Source organism: Haliotis rufescens, unplaced genomic scaffold (genome assembly GCF_023055435.1).
Source record: "Haliotis rufescens isolate VD_foot unplaced genomic scaffold, xgHalRufe1.0.p SCAF_94, whole genome shotgun sequence".
Taxonomy (NCBI): domain Eukaryota; kingdom Metazoa; phylum Mollusca; class Gastropoda; order Lepetellida; family Haliotidae; genus Haliotis; species Haliotis rufescens.
The window spans coordinates 714,939-736,243 of record NW_025964388.1 but is presented as its reverse complement, the minus strand read 5'-3'; the positions used below and the strand labels follow the sequence as shown (position 1 = coordinate 736,243).

Genomic DNA, 21,305 nt, shown 5'->3' with positions numbered 1-21,305 from the left:
CCAACTTGCTTGATTAGTTTGTTTTTGGAAAGCACAAAACCTCATCCTGAACACAAAACCTCATCATGAGCACAAAACCTCATCCTGAACACAAAACCTCATCCTGAACACAAAACCTCATCCTGAGCACAAAACCTCATCATGAGCACAAAACCTCATCCTGAACACAAAACCTCACCATGAGCACAAAACCTCATCCTGAACACAAAACCTGATCGTGAACACAAAACCTGAACATGAGCACAAAACCTCATCCTGAACACAAAACCTCATCCTGAACACAATACCTCATCCTGAGCACAAAACCTCATCCTGAGCACAAAACCTTATCATGAGCACAAAACCTCATCCTGAACACAAAACCTCATCCTGAACACAATACCTCATCCTGAGCACAAAACCTCATCCTGAGCACAAAACCTTATCATGAGCACAAAACCTCATCATGAGCACAAAACCTCATCCTGAACACAAAACCTCATCCTGAGCACAAAACCTCACCCTGAACACAAAACCTCATCCTCAGCACAAAACCTCATCCTGAACACAAAACCTGATCGTGAACACAAAACCTGATCCTGAACACAAAACCTCATCCTGAGCCCAAAACCTCACCCTGAACACAAAACCTCATCCTCAGCACAAAACCTCATCCTGAACACAAAACCTGATCGTGAACACAAAACCTGATCCTGAACACAAAACCTCATCCTGAGCCCAAAACCTCACCCTGAACACAAAACCTCATCCTCAGCACAAAACCTCATCCTGAACACAAAACCTGATCGTGAACACAAAACCTCAACATGAGCACAAAATCTCATCCTGAACACAAAACCTCATCCTCAGCACAAAACCTCATCATGAGCACAAAACCTCATCCTGAGCACAAAACCTCATCTTGAGCACAAACCTCATCCTGAACACAAAACCTCATCCTGAACACAAAACCTCATCCTGAGCACAAAACCTCATCCTGAACACAAAACCTGATCGTGAACACAAAACCTCAACATGAGCACAAAATCTCATCCTGAACACAAAACCTCATCCTCAGCACAAAACCTCATCATGAGCACAAAACCTCATCTCGAGCACAAAACCTCATCTTGAGCACAAAACCTCATCATGAGCACAAAATCTCATCCTGAACACAAAACCTCATCCTCATCATGTGTGTGTGCACGTGTGTATTAGGTTGGGTTCATCGATTGGTAGGTGCGTGTGTAAATTTATGGGGTGGTGGGGTGGCCTAGTGGTTAAGGCATTTGCTAGTCATGCTCAATGCCTGGGTTTCATGCCCAACGGGGGCACAGTGTGTCAAGATGATTTCTTGTGTCCTCTTTCATGATATTACCCAAATATTGTTAAAAGTCACCCAGTTTAATGGCACTTACCCACAGAGCCATACAGCAAGACCACCCAGTTTAATAGGGCTTACCCACAGAGCCATACAGCAAGACCATCCAGTTTAATGGTGCCTACCCACAAAGCCCTTGTGACAGTAGGTGATACATATATCAGGTTATCGGCAACATTTTGCTAATAATTGTTCAGTTTTCAGATCATCAAACTAGATCCTAAAGCCAAACGCACAAAATGACATTTGAGAGTGAGTGATCTAGTGGGTATTGTTTTACGCCGCTTTTAGCAATATTCACAGTATAAGATCACGGCGGGGGCCACCAGTAAGTGGGCTTCACATTCTGTATCCATTGTTCGAAGAATGGAACCCGGGCCTTCGGCATGGTGAGCAAACGCTTTAACTACTAGGCTATAGAGTCCAAATTTACTACCTGGGTACCAACCCTGTATTACCCTGCCATACCGGGTACCTGCTGCAGGTATCAAGAGATTGGTACAGAATGTCTGATTGGGAATAAAGTTTGACCTTAGCCCTGGCAAATTGTATACTACTCAAAAGAAGTTAAGGATCACCCCATTCTTTCATATTGGTAATGTTAATCTGTCATGGCATGAGAGATTAACTATCGTAATATGAAAGAATCAGGTGATCCTTAACTTCTTTTGAGTAGTATATTTAGATACATGTATAAACGATCTGGTCATGCATACACTGAAGTTTTATCTTTATTCAAACATATGAAAGTCAGAAGGAATGGGTGCATAGTCAGAAAGAAATGCAAACATTAGTGACTTGTAGTATAACAATGAAGTTCAGTTGAAGTCATTAAACAATATATCACATGACTAACCGCGGGTCTAGGTGAGGTAGTGAGTGAGTGAGGTTTTAAGCCACTTTTGCAATATTCCAGCAATATCCCGTCAGGGGACACCAGAAATGGGCTTCACACAAGTCGGGAATCGAACCCGGGTCTTCGGCGTGATGAACGAACATTTTAACCACTAGGCTACCTGACCACCCCCACGGGTCTGGGTAGGCCTCTGGGTACCAGGGTCCTACTCAGTAGCCACCTGACCCGAGAACCCGAGTTACCCGTCCCAGCTCTAATAGGCTACCCACTGCCCCAACATAAAGAAGAAACATTCACAAATCTGTTTCATATAATAACGCATGTAAACATTTTCCCACAAAACTAAAAAACCCTTTTTCAAAAAATATGGTGAGATACAAAAGTTTATTATTTAACCGAGCTAATTTGTTCAGTCCGTAAACCATGAAACATAAAATGCGTGGTGTTAATTAATCAGATCAGAATCATACCTTCAGCAGGAGCGTCCTCTTTGGGTGTATCGTACATCATGACGGTCAATCTCACAACCTTGGAAATATAGCACGATTCGGACACGGTAATTATAGTATTTCAATATCCAACACAACTCCGAGATATCCCACTATCTGACAAACACAGGGTTGTTGTCCTACCAGACTTAAGTCTGAAAAATATCAAAGTATGATCCTTTTAAAATCAGAACAGAAATGACCCTAGGCAACACCTGTTAGCTGTCATGGAGTAAGTTGGTGGCAGTTCTCAAACCATAGCGTCCAGTCTTGATTGGCACACCATGAAATCACACTCCTGGAACGAAACAGATTGTAGTATTCACAATCATAGGAAACAAGTTTGCCCAATGCAACAGAAGGCTTATGACAGAGTGCTCACTGATCTGTATCCATAGATTGTATTAAAGAATATTGTAGAATCCACTTTGAAAAAGTAACTATCCCACAGGTTAGCCCCTGGAAGTGTCCTGTTCACAGGGGTGTCCAAATAAATTCCTTTTGGTATTTAATTTCAATAACCATCCAATATATATTCACAGAGAGAATTCAATTTCACATAAATATTTCCCAGTGACTTCTCCAGCAAAAGCGGAACAATATCCTAGAACAATCTCCTCTATTTTGTGATAACGGTTATCGCAGGAATTGGACTATTACCGGCGCCACTGTCCTGCGAGCTAAGGCAGGAGTGAGATGGTGAGGAAGGCTGTCTATAGCGGCAGGCGAGACAAGCCTGTACCAAATCCATTGATGTTCTCAATCAATAGGGCCGGCACTCAGGCCTTGGAGTACCACTAGCTATCAGTTCTGTACACCTAGGCATATGAAATTATTGATTGTATTAAGTACAGTAAGATTTCTAATAGATCAATGGTTTGGAGGAACTGACAACACATTATTTTGTTTTTCGTCCAAACAGATCTGAAGATGGAATTAGAGACAATTGATTGAACGCAGGAAGAAATACTGGCTTTATGCTGTGTCGTAGGAAGGACGCTCGCTCACTCTCAGCAGCTGTCTTGCTACTCTACTGTATTCGAGAAGCTTATTGAATACTTTAGCTCATAATGTGTCTCAGTTTTGGTATTGAATTCTATTGCAATGCTAATGTACAAATTCAATAGAATGTCAGATGCTATAAGTCTGAAGTTAAAGGTGTAGAGTCCGATATTCCCATAGTCATTATTTGTGTACGTTCCAACTTCCCTTTCAGAAACATACAAAATAAGGCTGAAATGTATATCAGTCATAAGCGCTTTGTGTGAAACATTGTCTGTATATAATGAGAGTAAGATTTCAGAACTGTTTGATATATATAATGAAATTTGAGTTGGAATACAAAAACATTGATGATTGACAACTGCAGTGACTCTTTCTGGACAGCAAGTCCATGCCCCTTTAAGTGAATTAGATTTCAGAGGACAATACAGTGTAGATTTACATATGTTTGCTATTTCTATGTATAGAGTCTGGACTGTGACACAGATCTTGTTGGTTTCCTTGAAGGTACACTGTAGTTTTATCTTGATGGTATTAAAGTGATTTATTGTAATCTCTGCCCGGGCTATATGACCAGGTGGCACGACTCAGCTTGGTGGATTGAATACAGAAATGAATCTTTTCGTGGAGGTTTTGTTTGATCATTGGCGACATCATGTTGTAATAGTTCATACAAACACTGCCAAATCTTGTATGTCTTCCTACCACTAATTCCATAATCAATTCTGTTGACAACAATAGGTCATGAGCGCCAACACATCAATATTTCATATAGAATGCTTTGTACATACTACAAGACAGATAAGTGTGCGATTTATTGATCTGTACAGGAAAATTGAGTCAGTGCAAAAAATGTGTATAGCTTTTCGTCATAGCTCACCTGACCAGAAATCTTTTGGTCAGCATTACAATAGATCTAGATTAAGGGAGCTCTTGTCAATTATCCATTCACATTAATATAGACATTAATGAAATTTGCTTCCTTTCCTCTTGAAAGTAAGCGAAAATAATTTTAACAAAAATCTGAAAATACATATTTAAAATTTGTTTTTTCAAATGCAGCATTTTAGTTTCTTCAATTTCATTATATATTTTGGGAAATATAAGTCAAGAAAGTAAATTTGCCTGGCTGAAGAAGCATTTTCTTTTCTGGCTTAGGGTAAGAAATTAGTCCCAAATATGTCTGGATTGCCTCTGTGTTCTAGAGGATAGAGCGTCTATCTGGAGACCGCCTCTGTGGTCTAGAGGGTAGAGTGTCTGCCCAGAGACTGCCTCTGTGTTCTAGTTGATAGAGCGCGTCTGCCTGGAGACCGCCTCTGTGGTCTAGAGGATAGAGAGTCTGCCTGGAGACCGCCTCTGTGTTCTAGAGGATAGAGAGTCTGCCTGGAGACCGCCTCTGTGTTCTTGAGGATAGAGCGCGTCTGCCTGGAGACCGCCTCTGTGTTCTAGTTGATAGAGCGCGTCTGCCTGGAGACCGCCTCTGTGTTCTTGAGGATAGAGCGTCTGCCTGGAGACCGCCTCTGTGTTCTTGAGGATAGAGGGTCTGACTGGAGACCGCCTCTGTGTTCTAGAGGATAGAGCGTCTGCCTGGAGACAGCTTCTGTGTTCTAGAGGGTAGAGTGTCTGCCTGGAGACCGCCTCTGTGTTCTGGAGGGTAGAGCGTCTGCCTGGAGACAGCCTCTGTGTTCTGGAGGATAGAGCATCTGCCCGGAGACCTCCTCTGTGTTCTGGAGGATAGAGTGTCTGCCCAGAGAGAGGAAGATCATTGGTTCAATCCTCGGGCATGTGATATGAAAACATGTTAAACGATGGTACTTGTTGTTACCCTGCCTGGTGTTCAGCATTAAGGAGCTAAAATAAGGACTAGTTGGCCCAGGAGTCAGTATACTATGCCTGAGTGGTGTATCCATGTTCGACAGTGGCATGGTATCTCAGTGGGCTAGCACTATAAACTGACATCAGTCTGCATAAGAACAAGCATCCCTGCGCTCACACATGCACATCAATTTATAAAAATCCATTACACAACATTAAATACCATGCCACTGTTAATTGCAGGATTTCCTTTTTGATACACTCTATGTACTTTGTATGCAGGTTATGGTCGTGTTATAGTATTTTAGTTGCATCATGGTGTGTCAGCTTGATGTGGGAGGAGAGCCCAAATTGATGTAAGTCTTATACACTTAACACTTTGTTAAAACCATGAGCAGTCAGTATGCAGCTTAGAACCTAGAAACATAATCAGGGTGAACTGGGACTCGAATCCTTGATCTTAGGTTCCAGGCACACCAAAGGGACACAATTCTGCACTGTTAATTGTGGCATCTTAGTTGGCTTGGCCACCTGGGTTTCCTTCCTCAAAGTGATCTCTGTGCTATGATCTTAACTCCCATACTTTCACATAGACATCTGACAATCGTAGCGTTAGGTTGATCCCAACTCCCATACTTTAACATAGACATCTGACAATCGTAGCGCTAAGATGATCCTAACTCCCATACTTTAACATAGACATCTGACAATCATAGCGCTAAGATGATCCTAACTTTCGTACTTTAACATAGACATCTGACAATCATAGCGCTAAGATGATCGTAACTCCCATACTTTAACACAGCTTTATGACAGTCGTAGCGCTAAGATGATCATAACTCCCATACTTTAACATAGACTTATGACAATCGTAGCGCTAAGATGATCCTAACTCCCATACTTTAACATAGACTCATGACAATCATAGCGCTAAGATGATCGTAACTCCCATACTTTAATATAGACCTGCTGTGGTATTGCTAAAAGTAGTTAATGACTAATTTGAAACTGAAACAAAGTACGTCAAATTCAAAATAATTTAGACAGTATTCAGCTTTTTACAGAACAGTACATCAATCACGCTGTGTAATATTGGTTTATAAAATATTGAAAGTGAAACTAAATACTGATTTGTCGAAACAAAAGATGCAATGAATTTTGTAGCTTTTGAATAAAATTGAAAAGCGATATCAATCATTGAAAAATCCAAAATGAACTTGTTACGGACCAATCATTGTTGAGTTGATTCAGAAATGGCGGAAAGGTTTTGAGGGAAGCCTGTTTGACAGAATGTACAAACCATTTGTCATGAAATTGAATTTCACTTTGTTTTGTCATCGCACTTCAAGTGGATCGATAACAATTTCCCTGAAAGGAATTCATTGAATTTCCTTGCAGACTTCAAACAATGGTTGATCTACACTCCATGTATTGGCAAATGCTACAAAATTCCAGATAATTCTGGCAGAAATGTACCCAGCCTTCGTTATTGATTCAGAATAAATAACAACTTCAATAGTAGTATGCTGATGAAATAAAGTCTTGCAACGTATATGCCATTTATTCAATGCCGATGCCATTTTAACTGAAATCTGAATTTTCAAACCACCGCCCTTTCGGTTTACAGGAAAATGCTCAATTCATGGGACACGACACAGAGGTGCTTCTAATAACAAGGAGGAAATAACGCAACTCGTTCCAGGCAATTGAGTCGTCGGAGGTCCTTGTAGTATGTTTCTATTAACACTGTTTTAAGACCGTCCAGATAAAAGGACTAAAGTCTCGACACTGCGGACAGAAATATAGAACAGTCTGATTGTTTGTTGCCACTCTTGTGTGACACATGACTTGTGTGTATATATGGGTTCAAACTGTGAAGCCAGTTTTTGGCGTGACCAGCTGTGATATTGCTGTGTGACTCACATACTCACGAGGCTACCCCACCACCTCGATCAATTTACACATCAGATTTCTTATGATGAGTGAGTGAGTGGGTAAATATATGAGTGAGTGAGTGAGTTAGTAAATATGTGAGTGAGTGAGTTGGTAAATATGTGAGTGAGTGAGTGAGTTGGTAAATATGTGAGTTAGTTAGTTGGTAAATATGTGAGTGAGTTGGTAAATATGTGAGTGAATGGGTAAATATGTGAGTGAGTTGGTTAATATGTAAGTGAGTTGTTAAATATGTGAGTGAGTGAGTAGATATGTGAGTGAGTGAGTAAGTGGGTAAATATGTGAGTGAGTGAGTGGGTAAATATGTGAGTGAAAGAGTGGATGGGTAAATATGTGAGTGAGTGGGTAAATATGTGAGTGTGTGAGTGAGTTGGCAAATATATGAGTGAGTTGGTAAATATGTGAATGATAGGGTAAATATGTGAATGAGTGAGTGGGTAAATATGTGAGCGGGTAAATATGTGAGTGAGTGAGTTGGTAAATATGTGAATGAGTGGGTAAATATGTGAGTGAGTGAGTCAGTTAGTAAAAATGTGAGTGGGTAAATATGTGAGGGAGTGAGTGAGTGGGTAAATTTGTGAGTGAGTGGGTAAATATGTGAATGAGTGAGTGGGTAACTTTGTGAGTGAGTGAGTTGCTGAATATGTGAGTGAATGAGTGGGTAAATATGTGAGTGAGTGTGTGGGTAAACATGTGAGTGAGTGAGTTGGTAAATATGTGAGTGAGTGAGTTTGAGACAGTGAGTATGTAAATGGGGAAATATGTGAGTGAGTGGTGTATAACGACATGTTAAGCAGTATGTCAGAGATATCAGAATATGCCAGCTTGATGTGGGAGGAATAATTGTATCAATGTGAGCCACAATAATGCATAATTTGTATTGCCAAAATATGACATTTACTTACATAAACACACGAGGTAATAATATCTGCATAAGATCATTCTTAAAGTTATTTATGTTTTATGCATAATTTCCCCAAATGATGTAACTTTAGAAACCGTGTATAAATAAAGTGTTTTAGTGAACTTCCCATTGACCGTATAATGCCAAATAATTTGTAGCTATGTTTGTCTATCTGAATTACCTGCACATCAGGAAAAAGCTCTCTGAACATATTGGAAAAATTAGTCGATCAGTAGTCTCTAGAGCAAGCAGACATTTCATCGATGTATTGATCTTAAAAGTAGTTCCTTCTGTGCAACCACAATTGTATATTTATTGGATCATGACACCAAGTTTATCGGATTGGTGTACCCAATCGATATGACATAAAGAAATATCCCAAACACCCCGAAGCAAGTCTACCAAAAAAATCTAAAGTCTATGTTTCTTCAGTTTCAGGCTGAAAATGCAGAGGTGCTTTGGGCTCCTTTCTATTATATATTAAAAGACAATAAAAAGAAAATATTAAAATGTATTAATGATAGGAATTGTTTGATAGCCATTTCTTACTCATGGCATGGTGTCTCAGTGGGCCAGCACTTTAAAACTGTGACAAGCACCCACTCCCATGTTCATGAACATCCAATCTCTTTAAAATCAGATCTTAGTTTTCGCTACCGCTAAGAAAAGATCCGAGGACATCCCATTATGGGTCATGTCGGAACGACCTTTCGCGAACATTGACCGACCAATGAAATGACTGACAAGAAATCGACATTTGCCAATCAAAAGGCAGCTATCTCGAGCTTTACGGCACTAGTTTCAAACTGGCGACTACACTTCAAAACATATTTTGACGTATTCTCGATTAATAAAAATTAAAACTGACCAAAACAACATTCTGGAATGACTTACAGATGGCCTGAATTGTATGGATATCATAAAACCCGTAACTGTCGTTCGGAATATTCTCTGTTAAATATTTTGAGGATGCATGATTAGAAAACACATTTCGACTGTCACTTTCAGGATCTGGTAAGCGACGCTCTGATTGGTTGGATGAAAGGTCGTGCTGGCGTGACCCGTGATGGGATGTCCTCAGATCTTTGTTTAGCGGTAGCGAGAACTAAAATCTGATTTTAATGAGATTGATGAACATCGTCACTGCAGGGTCAATAATATTGACCATTAAACCCCATTTCACTTCAAGGTATGAAATATGTATAAGTTGTATTATTTAAAAATAATATACAGAAAAAACAGGATTTACTGATTACCTCCCCTGAGTGAATGAATGGTTTCTGAAGCCTTCTCCGAGAACAACCCACGACATATCATCAATCGCATTTACCGTATTTCCTCTTTTAGACGCAAAACCTTCAATACAACAATTGATGTCAGGCCCAAAAAATATAAGCCAGGTATCTAATAGAGGCAGGTTCATCATTTGATGAGATTAATTAAGCCTCTCACCTTAACTTACGACATGTAAAGATTAGTCCCTTCACTTAAGAATGACCGTTTCCTGCTAATGTAGCCTTTCTGTGACGAGAGTGTGCGATTTGGTAAGATAGGGGGTTACTGCTGTGTCAGCATTAAACACCCAGGCATCATATAGAGGAATTACTGTATTCTGGAAGATACAGCAACAGACGATATTAAACTTGGAACAATTAGTCCCAGTTTCAGGACATGACATGTCAAGTGATTTTCAGAAGTTCAACATTTGCAATCATATTCCCAAAGCCTGCTGTATTTTACTTTACATAAGCTTAAAATATCAGTAACTAAATTTTTGTGTTAAAAACCACTTCAGTGCAATTTCTCCCCAGCAGTTTGATTGCATCATTCACAATCATCCTCTTTGATCCCCCTGCAGCAGGACCCTTTAAGACGCTACTACGAGGAAGGAGGTGCAGAAGGCACACCTCAAGGACACAGTGAGTTAACGACTTGTGGGAGGTGTATTTGATGAGTGACGACCAGGTAGTGCAATTAGCATGGAGAATCTTCAAGTAATTTTATTTTGTACACAAGATTCAGGGTCTGTCTCAAAATCTGCTAAGTAGATATTTAGGAAATAAAGATAACGTGTCTCAATCTACCGCTGTGTTGCTTAGATTTATTCAGACCGCCTCCGTGGTCTTGTGGTAGAGCGTCCGCCCGGAGAGCGGAAGGTCCAGGGTTCGATCCCGGCCCGCGTCATACAAAAAGACGTTAAAAGATTGTACTTGTTGTTACCCTGTCTGGCGCTCGGCATTAAGGGGCTAAAACAAGGACTGGTCGGCTCGGAGTCAGTATACTGTGTCTGAGTGGGGTATTCATGTTAAACTGCGGCATGGTATCTCAGTGAGCTAGCACTATAAATCGGCATCAGTCCAGACTAGTACAAGCAGCCACACACACACATACACGTGCATGCACGTCGCTATATAAGTGCAATAATCTTGGACGCGATGTTAAACCCAATTTCACCTCACCTAGATTTATTCAGTTTGAACTGAATGCAGAACTGTGTGTTTGTTCCAGCTCTCAAGCCCTCAGCACATCTTGCTTTAATCATATACCATATTCGATGTAATAAGTGCCCCGGGCGCTCTCAAAATTAGAAATAGGGGGCTCTTTTTAGAATAATATTTTGGTGAACAAAAAAACAGAGTTGAAAGATCGTAAATTTCGTGATTTATGCTGACAGTCTGAAATGTTTATATATGGCAGATATAATTTTCCAAATTCAATTTCCCATAATTAAGGGTGCACATAAAACACGACTGCATATCATACACGAATAAATGTCTTGTGTACATTGATCAATCGGAAGGGGTGACTAATTGGGATTGTTCACTAGCCAATATGTTAGCAAATATCACCGTGGGCGCTTATAAGAGGGGCGCTTATTACGTTGAATACGGTACATGTGGTAATATGTGATTTGAATAGGGAACCGATGTTCAGACTCCGTGGAATCGTTTGGTAGGCAGTACTTATAAGTTGACGGATGATAAAGTTGAGAAAATTTATGGATGATAACTTCTTTATTTTACTGTAAACCAGCGTTTGGGTAGAGATCCTTACACCGTTGTCAAGCAAGTCTGAATAATGAACATGGTACAGAATATATATAGTAGGTGGAGGATTGACAGTAACAACTATTGCATACATGAGTGGGATAACATGCGTAGGCTAAGTAATGACAACAGAAGGATAATACTTTAACAACATGATGGACGGAGAACACTAGAGGGTGAGGTGAGGTGAGGTGAGGTGAGGTGAAATGGGTTTCAACGTCGCGTCCAAGATTATTGCACTTATATAGCGGCGTGCATGCACACGTGTATGTGTGTGTGTGTGTGTGGCTGCTTGTACTAGTCTGGACTGATGCCGATTTATAGTGCTAGCCCACTGAGATACCGTGCCGCAGTTTAACATGAATACCCCACTCAGACACAGTATACTGACTCCGAGCTGACCAGTCCTTGTTTTAGCCCCTTACAGCTGAGCGCCAGACATGGCAACAACAAGTACCATCTTTTAACGTCTTTTGGTATGACGCGGCTGCGGACCGAACCCTGGACCTTCCGCTCTCCAGGCAGACGCTCTACCACTACACCACGGAGGCGGTCTAGAGTCATAGTTGCATGGTTGATAGGAGTTCCTGGGCCCCGTTCCACATTTAAGTAGGGGAGGGGGGCCCAGGTGGCCCAGTTCCCTAAGGCGCCGCAATTCACTGTGCAGAGTTGCGTCCCTTGGGCACGCCAGAAACCTATGATTGTGGGTTTGATTCCTGGTTCGCCCCGATTATGTTTCTAGGTTTGTCAGCACCATACCCGTGCTCGTGGGTTTCACCAAAGTGGTAAACATCTGAGGCCTGCATCACTTCGGGCTTTCCTCCCACATTAAGCTGACATTTGGCAACAACAAGTACCATCTTTTAACGTCTTTTGGTATGACGCGGCTGCGGACCGAACCCCGGACCTTCCGCTCTCCGGGCAGACGCTCTACCACTACACCACGGAGGCAGTCACATGAGGGGAGAGGCAATTGACAATGCTATAAGGATCTAAACCAAAATGTCACCTTTACAGTAAATAAAGAAGTTGTTATCCATAAATTCTCTACTTTGTCGCTGTGATTTCATGTCAGCCTGCCTGATGGTGTTAATCTTGTCTCCTTGTCACTAGTTTGGCTCAGTTATCTACGGGCCACGTTATATGGTTGGAATTCCCGTGACTGAAGCGACACAATGGATCGGGTGGTCAGACTCGGTCACTTGGCTGAGGTCAGCAAGCCCTGACTGTGTGCCCATAATATTACCCACGTGGTGAAGATACAGGTGGTAAGATACTACATCCGTGTCGTACAAGGTTGTGTTATTCGTTTTGATTGGATAACCGTGACATCTGTCACACCAGGACTACTTTTTTCATTCATAAAACATCGCAAGACGTCAGATACCATAGAAAGTCGTTTCGTAAAAATGGTATGACGAGAATGAGTGTAGTATTCTCTATATATCAATCACCTGGTCCTGACTCGTTTATTTAGGTCACCATCATAAAACTTGATTATTGCTGAGTGCTTTTGGAAACAAAACCTCATTTCAAAGGTGCCTTTTCATTTGAAATATTATATATTGATAATTAAAAAGTTCTAGAATCCTGTTGACACAATCCCTCTGGCGAAGACGGAATATGTGACATTAAGATGTATACAGTGTCCCTGCAAAATGAGTGCTGTTTTTTCATAAAACAGTCAAAAAAGTAGGTAAGAATGAAACAATTTCTGTCAAGTGTCATGATGAGATATGTATTCTGTAATAAAAATACTGAACTGAAATTCACTTGGCATTTTTGTTGGTCTTTCAGAAACTTGTCAATTAAAATTGCCTGATTATGAAGGTGGGTTGCATGTTGCCATAACAACTGCGTGTCACTGGTACACAGGGGGCAGACATGTTGCCATGACAACTGCGTGTCACTGGTACACAGGGGGCAGGCATATTGCCATGACAACTGCATATCACTGGTACACAGAGGCAGACATGTTGCCATAACAAATGTGTATCACTGGTACACAGGGGGGCAGACATATTGCCATGACAACTGCATATCACTGGTACACAGAGCCATAACAACTGTGTATCACTGGTACACAGGGGGCAGACATATTGCCATGACAACTGCATGTTGCTAGCATAAACTTCCTATTTTCTAAAATAAACGAAATAAAAAGCTGCACCCACCTACCCCAAAAGTACAGCACTCAAGGGCATCTTTTACTAGTGCAATGTCATTCAACAGCTCACAGCATCACCAATGTGGGATTCAAACCCAAATTCAAAGTTTTTTGTAGCCTTATGAAATGCAATTCTGTATAGCAGTAGTCTAGGACTGAGCTCACTTCCCTCCTGCAATACACTGACAGGAAGATCTCATTATATCCTTAGGTAGCAGCTAACATTGATTTCTAGAATCACATTTTTAAAAAATTGGTGGCTCCTAGAATCTGGCACCAAGTCAAAGAGATTGTTTCAACTGAGGAGGCGGTATGTACTTTTACTACATGTGTAGTATCTGTATATCTGCAGCAGGGTCAATGCATGAGATGTGGAGGTAGGCTTACTCTTCATTAGTGAGTGAGTGAGTTGGGTTTAACGCCGCTTTTAACAGTATTCCAGTTATATCGGGGCGTGTCAGCTTAATGTGGGAGGAAAGCCCGAAGTGATGCAGGTCTTCGACGTTTACCACTTCGGTGAAACCCACGAGCACGGGTATGGTGCTGACAAACCTAGAAACATAATCAGGGCGAACCGGGATTCGAACCCACAATCATAGGTTTCTTGTGTGCCCAAGGGACACAACACTGCACAGCGAATCGCGGCGCCTTAGACGACTGGGCCAACCGTGCCCCCTACTCTTCATTAGTTGGGGCAGCGGGGTAGTCTGGTGCTCAGAGGGTTGTTCTTCAAGGCGAAGGTTCGATTCCCACATTAGTACAATTTGTGAAGGCCATTTCTAGACTGCCCCCAGGGTTATTGCTGGAGTACTGCTTAATAGCATAAAAGTCAAATCACTCATTGGATCAATAAGCTCTGAGGGAAAGGAGTTTCGGAGTACAGTTAACTGTGTTCATAACAAACACACTTATAACGAACCGACGTATATAACAAACTTATTTGGGGTCCCAGGCATTTGCTGTATATATGCATATAACAAACTACGGTTATAACAAAGAAAAATTAGTGGTCCTTTTGAGTATGATATAATATTGTTTGATTGATTGAGTGAGTGAGTATGATTTTACGCCGCTTTTAGCAATATTCCAGCAATATCACGGCGGGGGACACCAGAAATGGGCTTCACACATTGTACCCATGTCGGGAATCAAACCCAGGTCTTCGGCGTGACGAGCGAACGCTTTAACCACCAGGCTACCTGACCGCCCCTCCTTTTTTGATTGGTATTACTTAGAAGTTGATGGATGACAAGGTTATGTTATAACCATAGTTTACTTTATGAAAGAATATGTTTTATTGTTTGAACTGCCAGGGCTTGTTTAAGACATGGATGTTTATGGGACTTTCATCAGATTAGTTACAGTCACTGCTTCAAAACCCACATGTTTTTTCTCAAAATGGAAGCAAATAATTATTATGAGAAACCAAAATTTAAAATAAAAAATTCACAACACACATTTGTGCAGGTCATCTAGTGAACAAATTATTTTTGGGGTAAAATCTAAGGAATGTTTTTCTTAGTTGTTTCTGGAACAAAATATTTTTTTCCAAAAATTTCCCACCCCACAAGGAACGTGTGGAAGGTCCTGAGTGTGTTTCGCTCCAATACAATGTCCAAGCCTCATCACTGAGTGAGCTCATCTTCTACAGAATCCCTTCTAGTTAAGTGGAAACACTAAAAACCATTCACTCACTCATTCACTAACAATATATGTACCAACTTCTGATTGATCCTCTCGTTACTTTGACCCCCTCAAATTGGGGAGTCAAACCATGGCATGGATTCATGTTCGCAATCTGTGGCAATCACGACACAAGGTATAAACCAGCCTCACTGATCATGCGGGATTGATTTTTTAACCCATAAATCACCAGTGCTGAACTCGAAGAGACGGCAACGCCAATACCTCCTTTATTATGAAAGATGAAATAGTGATTGCCTAGTGAGAACTCAATTTCAACTGGAACTTTAAAAGCAATTTATCATGGATATGTGGTCTGTATTCTGTCAAGAAAACCTGCTTCCCGTTCTTCGCTACAGCCATATATAGTTGTAATGGACTTAAACCTTATAGCCAGAAAGCTATCAAACACTGGCTTGAACATATTTCATTCAAAGCTGAAGCCCCCACTGGGTATATTGCAAAACAGAACAGCTCTCAAACATCTCTTGCTTTGAAAAGGCAAACAGACATTCCAACTTTTGATTTGCTCAAGCGTTGAACAAATTTAAAGCAACAAGTTTTCTACCCTTTTGATATTTCACTGCCCCTTATTAGAAAAATGAATTATTACTTTTTTTTGGTTTGCGATACAGATCTGCAGTCTCCTAATTATGTTAAAAGAAAAAGTGGGAATAAAATCAAATCTGAAAAACGCTACCAGTATATTTTTTTTCTGGGTATGCAAACGTATGTTCCCCCTAATGGTGTACATACAATAGTTTAGAGTGACAGACTACGGAGAAAAGAAAAATATTTTACAACAATAATTTTTTTATTTCTGATCAGAATGAGGTAACATAAAGCAGTAAGCATTGCAATACTGCAATACATGTTGGGGGGCAGTGGGGTAGCCTAGTGGTTAAAGCATTCGCTCGTCACGCCAAAGACCCAGGTTCGATTCCCCACATGCGTCAAATGTATGAAGCCCATTTCTGGTGACCCCCATTTTGCTGGAATATTGCGAAAAGCAGAGTAAAACCATACTCACTCACTCACCTTTCCCCAAACAAATGTATCCGATTGCTTGATAGACATTCTTCTAAAAAGTTGACGGATGACAAAGTAGACAAAAATTCATGGATAACAATTTTTTCTTAAACTGTAATAGCGACGTTTCGGAAAGATCAATCTAATATAGGTTCAGACTTCTGAACATATACAATGACTTGACGTCAGTAAAATCCTTGGAAATTAAGTACAGCATGGACCCATTAAGATCCGGTCTAGAATAGGTCTTCAGCAACCCATGCTTGCCGTAAAAAGCGACTATGCTTGTCGTCAAAGGCGACTAACGGGATCGGGTGGTCAGGCTTGCTGACTTGATTGATGCATGTCATCGTATCCCAATTGTGTGGATCGATGCTCATGACATCAATCACTGGATTGTGTGGCCCAGCCTCGATTATTTACAGACCGCCGTGATACAGCTGGAATATTGCTGAGTGCGGCGTTATACAACAAAGAAAGAAAGAGAGAAAAGTACAGCATGTCCAATGTCGGGAACTTTGACCCCCAAGTTCATGCCTTGTATCCCCAAAACTTATTGCTGCTGTGTATGTGTGTAGTAGTTGTTACTGTTGCTTAGCATTATAAAATAATGATGGAGATAGGGTCACTTGCATGAAATAGCCCCCTTCCAACTTTTTGATAACTGAATCAGATGGCCATTTTTGCCTATACCTGCAACACTACGATATGGATCCCCTGGACTTGAAAATAGACCGATCCAGGTTAACCCTGCTGTCTAAAAACAGCAATAATTGTGTGTGATCCATTCTTTGCTTACTTATTAAAACGGACTCCTTTAAATTACTCTTAACAGGAAAAAAAGTTAATTGAAAGTGAAAATGTATTTGCGACAAACTAGTCAAAAGGTTACTTCCACAAATGTCAGAATCTGAATATCATTTCATATTTGTGAAATTATTGGTTGGATGGATCCATAAGCTAAGTTATTAAAGAAAATAGTGCCACAGCACTGTAGCTCACCTGGATATAAAGTCAACAAAGACAGCCATTAAGACACCCTGTAACCTAAATATAACCAAGCTAGCATGTATATGGACACAAAACACAATCTATTTGACAACCTTGATATCCAACGTTTTTATGCTCTAATTATGAGGTCTGTGATGATAAATGAAACTAGTACATTTCAATCATGATTCTGTATCCACAACAAAAAATAACATTTTGCTCAATTTTTCTTTTGATTTCATAACTCTCCAAGTCATGATGAGTGGTTCTGAAAATGTTTTCTTTTGCAAATGTGTGTGAGTCTACTCAAGTTGAATGCTTTAATCCATGCCTTTCATCTTCTTATAGTCATGATCTATGAGATTTTAATGCTGTACTAATTGTTTAATGCCGCAATATTCCAGCTATATGACGGCGGTCTGTAAATAAGAAAGTCTGGACCAGTCAATCCTGTGATTGACATCATGAGCATCGATCCACGCACTTGGAATATGACGACATGCATCAACCAAGTCAGCGAGCCTGACCACCCGATCCCGCTAGTCGCCTCTTACGACAAGCACAGTCGCCTTTTATGGCAAGCATAGGTTGCTGAAGACATATTCTACCCCGGATCTTCATAAGTTTGATCAATAAGACAGAGGTTCAGCTTTGTAATACCGTTGATATTCTTGAGAGAAATGTGTGAACATTTAAAAGTCCTGATGATTTGAAATCATAAGTTCAGCTTACTCAGACCAGCAGTTTCTGAGGAGGTGCAATTTGCAGAGAGAAAAATGCATTTTAAGAAAATTTAAGAGATGTCAAAACATAAAGGTCAAATCAAGGTTAAAATTTAAGACATACCGGTAGTAAATGGAATTACACATATACCAAATTTCATTACATTTGGAAACAAAGGGTGAGGTAGTTTTTCAATATGGCTGTCATAGTCGCCATATTGAAGATCAGATTTCTGATCAACCTTTTGGATGAATTAAGTGTCCCCGTTGACGGAAAGTGTCAGTTTAATTGGAAGTAAATATGTCTACAGACGCTGACATGCACAGCACTTCACACATAGGCTACATTATTATTACCCCAGTCAATGGATCAGTGTGCCCTCGATTTACATTCTCAGCTCCCTGGGGAGTATACATCCCAAGCTGCCTGTGAGGCACCAGACCTGGGTACAAAACAACTGTTGTTGTTAGAATATCTATCAGGGCCCTGTTCCCCAAAGCAACTTAACGCTTCAATAATCAGATGTTTATATCAGCGTACGGGAATTGCCAAGATGGCAGCTGTATAGAATGGGTAATTAAATATTAACTAGGAACATTCGACTTACAGATGTTGAAGTGGTATGCTTCTAAAATGCTATAGATAATAAACAAATCAATAAATGGTGCAAAGTCTGAATGAGACACAAACTAACTGTGTGCTTGGCATTCTAGAAGTTGGTGAGTAAGTGGTAAGCGTACAACTTTATGGATAACAAAGTTTACTGCAAAAAGTGACGTTTTGATGTAGATTCTCACGCCGTTATCTAGCTGGATTCTGGGTTAGAATCACTGGATGATGATGATGATGATGATGATGATGATGATTTATCGAGCGCTACCGGGGTTGCTGGAGTGACAACAACCAAGTGATGAGAGGTATATATGCATGAGGGGCGGTCGGGTAGCCTAGTGGTTAAAGCGTTCACTCGTCACGCCCAAGACCCCGGTTCGATTCCCGACATGGGTACAGTGTGTGAAGCCCATTTCTGGTGTCCCCGACGTGATATTGCTGGAATATTGCTTAAAGCGGCGTAAAACCATATTCACTCACTCACTCACTCATATATGCATGACATGTTGTGATAAGCAGCAGATTAACATTGACAACAACAGGTAATAGATAACAAGTAGCACACAGATAATTGGACGAAGCCAAACATACAGAAAGAATAACAAATAGCGCATGGGTAATAAAGCAAACAACCTATCCTTATTTCTCAGTAGGAATCCAGGGTTAGAATAGGTCCCCAGCAACCTATGCTTGTCTCCCAGTAGGGATCCAGGGTTAGAATAGGTCCCCAGCAACCTGTGCTGGTCTCCCAGTGGGGATCCAGGGTTAGAATAGGTCCCCAGCAACCTATGCTGGTCTCCCAGTAGGGATCCAGGGTTAGAACAGATCCCCAGCAACCTGTGCTGGTCTCCCAGTGGGGATCCAGGGTTAGAATAGGTCCCCAGCAACCTATGCTGGTCTCCCAGTAGGGATCCAGGGTTAGAATAGGTCCCCAGCAACCTATGCTGGTCTCCCAGTAGGGATCCAGGGTTAGAATAGGTCCCCAGCAACCTATGCTGGTCTCCCAGTAGGGATCCAGGGTTAGAATAGGTCCCCAGCAACCTATGCTGGTCTCCCAGTAGGGATCCAGGGTCAGAATAGGTCCCCAGCAACCTATGCTGGTCTCCCAGTAGGGATCCAGGGTCAGAATAGGTCCCCAGCAACCTATGCTGATCTCCCAGTAGGGATCCAGGGTCAGAATAGGTCCCCAGCAACCTATGCTGGTCTCCCAGTAGGGATCCAGGGTTAGAATAGGTCCCCAGCAACCTGTGCTGGTCTCCCTGTGGGGATCCAGGGTTAGAATAGGTCCCCAGCAACCTGTGCTGGTCTCCCTGTGGGGATCCAGGGTTAGAATAGGTCCCCAGCAACCTATGCTGGTCTCCCAGTGGGGATCCAGGGTTGGAATAGGTCCCCAGCAACCTATGCTTGTCTTCCAGTAGGGATCCAGGGTTAGAATAGATCCCCAGCAATCTGTCCTTGTCTCTCAGTGGGGATCCAGGGTTAGAATAGGTCCCCAGCAACCTATTCTGCTTGTAAGGGGAGACCAAAAGGTTCATGTAGTCAGGCCTGGTGACTTGGTTAATGGCATCTTGTCAAATCCCTTGGTGTGGATCGTTGTTCACAATGTCAGTGAATGGATTGTCTGGTCAGGACTTGATTATTTACAGACTGCTGTTATATAGCTGGAAAATTGCTGAGTGCATCATTAAACACAAACACACTCATGGAGAAGTCAGTGACTCCCCACTTGTTTATCACAATAACCTAGTTTACAACTGGGCCGCCTCATACAAAATTAACCCGCTGAAAGCAATACACCAGAAGGTTCTGTTTTTACATATGTACAATCGATGAGTATTATATTAATGGTGGTCTCGGGAGTGATTGAAAATCAAATTAATAGATATAGATGAGACGGGACCCAGACAATTAATAATTCATTTTCTCATCGGTGGTTCTTCTGCTTCAGAGGACGACTGACACTTCGAACAAATATGGCCAGTTGTGATGTGAATGCTTTCCTGCTGCTAATTTATTCATGAATGTGGCAGAAACAGCTTTAAGCTTGAAAATATATGACAATGTTGTCATCTGAAATACATTCAATGTACTCTGTCGTAATGTAAGGTTCATATGGCCTGACTATTGATGTTCAAGTTTTACAGATTTTTTGTCAGTGTGACAAGAATCATGAAGCCAAATAAAATATCGTCAAATAACATGTTTAACCAAATTACAAACAAAAAGATGTTCAGAAAAAATATTTTCAATCAAACAATTTCCTTTTTTCAATTTTAGCTCACCTGACTGAAAGTCGATTGAGCTTATTAATAGGTGATTGCCTGCATGCTTGTCCATGAGTAACGGCTTCTGTCAACACCTTCTCCTCAGAAACCACTTGACCAATGAAGCTGAAACCTCACATGCTTGGTTTCGCCAATAATGATGCCTGAATGTGTTCAAGAAGTTTGATTCAGAACTATTTTCATGGTGAAAAATCTATTTTTGGCCATTACCGAGTTGTTTTTGTTCAAAATGTAATAAAATGTGCTACACATGTAGTTAGTAGTTGGGCTAATGACATATGTTCTGGGGTTTGGGGCAGTATTTTAAACTTTGACCTTGATTAGGCAGCCATATTGAAAAATCTATCTAAAGGAACTGCTCAATCTCATTTAAATCAGATCTTAGTTCTCG

General features: G+C 41.1%; 1 protein-coding gene across 2 annotated transcripts in view; it reads right to left on the bottom strand.

Annotated features, from left to right (window-relative positions):
• Positions 1-21,305, bottom strand: part of LOC124137666 (neprilysin-1-like) — a 140,974-nt gene that overhangs the window by 99,278 nt on the left and 20,391 nt on the right. Inside the window, exon 1 of one of the 2 annotated variants that reach the window (XM_048391653.1) lies at positions 2,687-3,411. The exons of the other annotated variant lie outside the window; for it this stretch is intronic. Within the exon in view, the coding sequence (XP_048247610.1) occupies positions 2,687-2,726 (40 nt within the window). The 5' untranslated portion in view covers positions 2,727-3,411. Of the gene's footprint in view, positions 1-2,686; positions 3,412-21,305 lie in introns of those variants that run through there. 2 annotated transcript variants of the gene reach the window in all.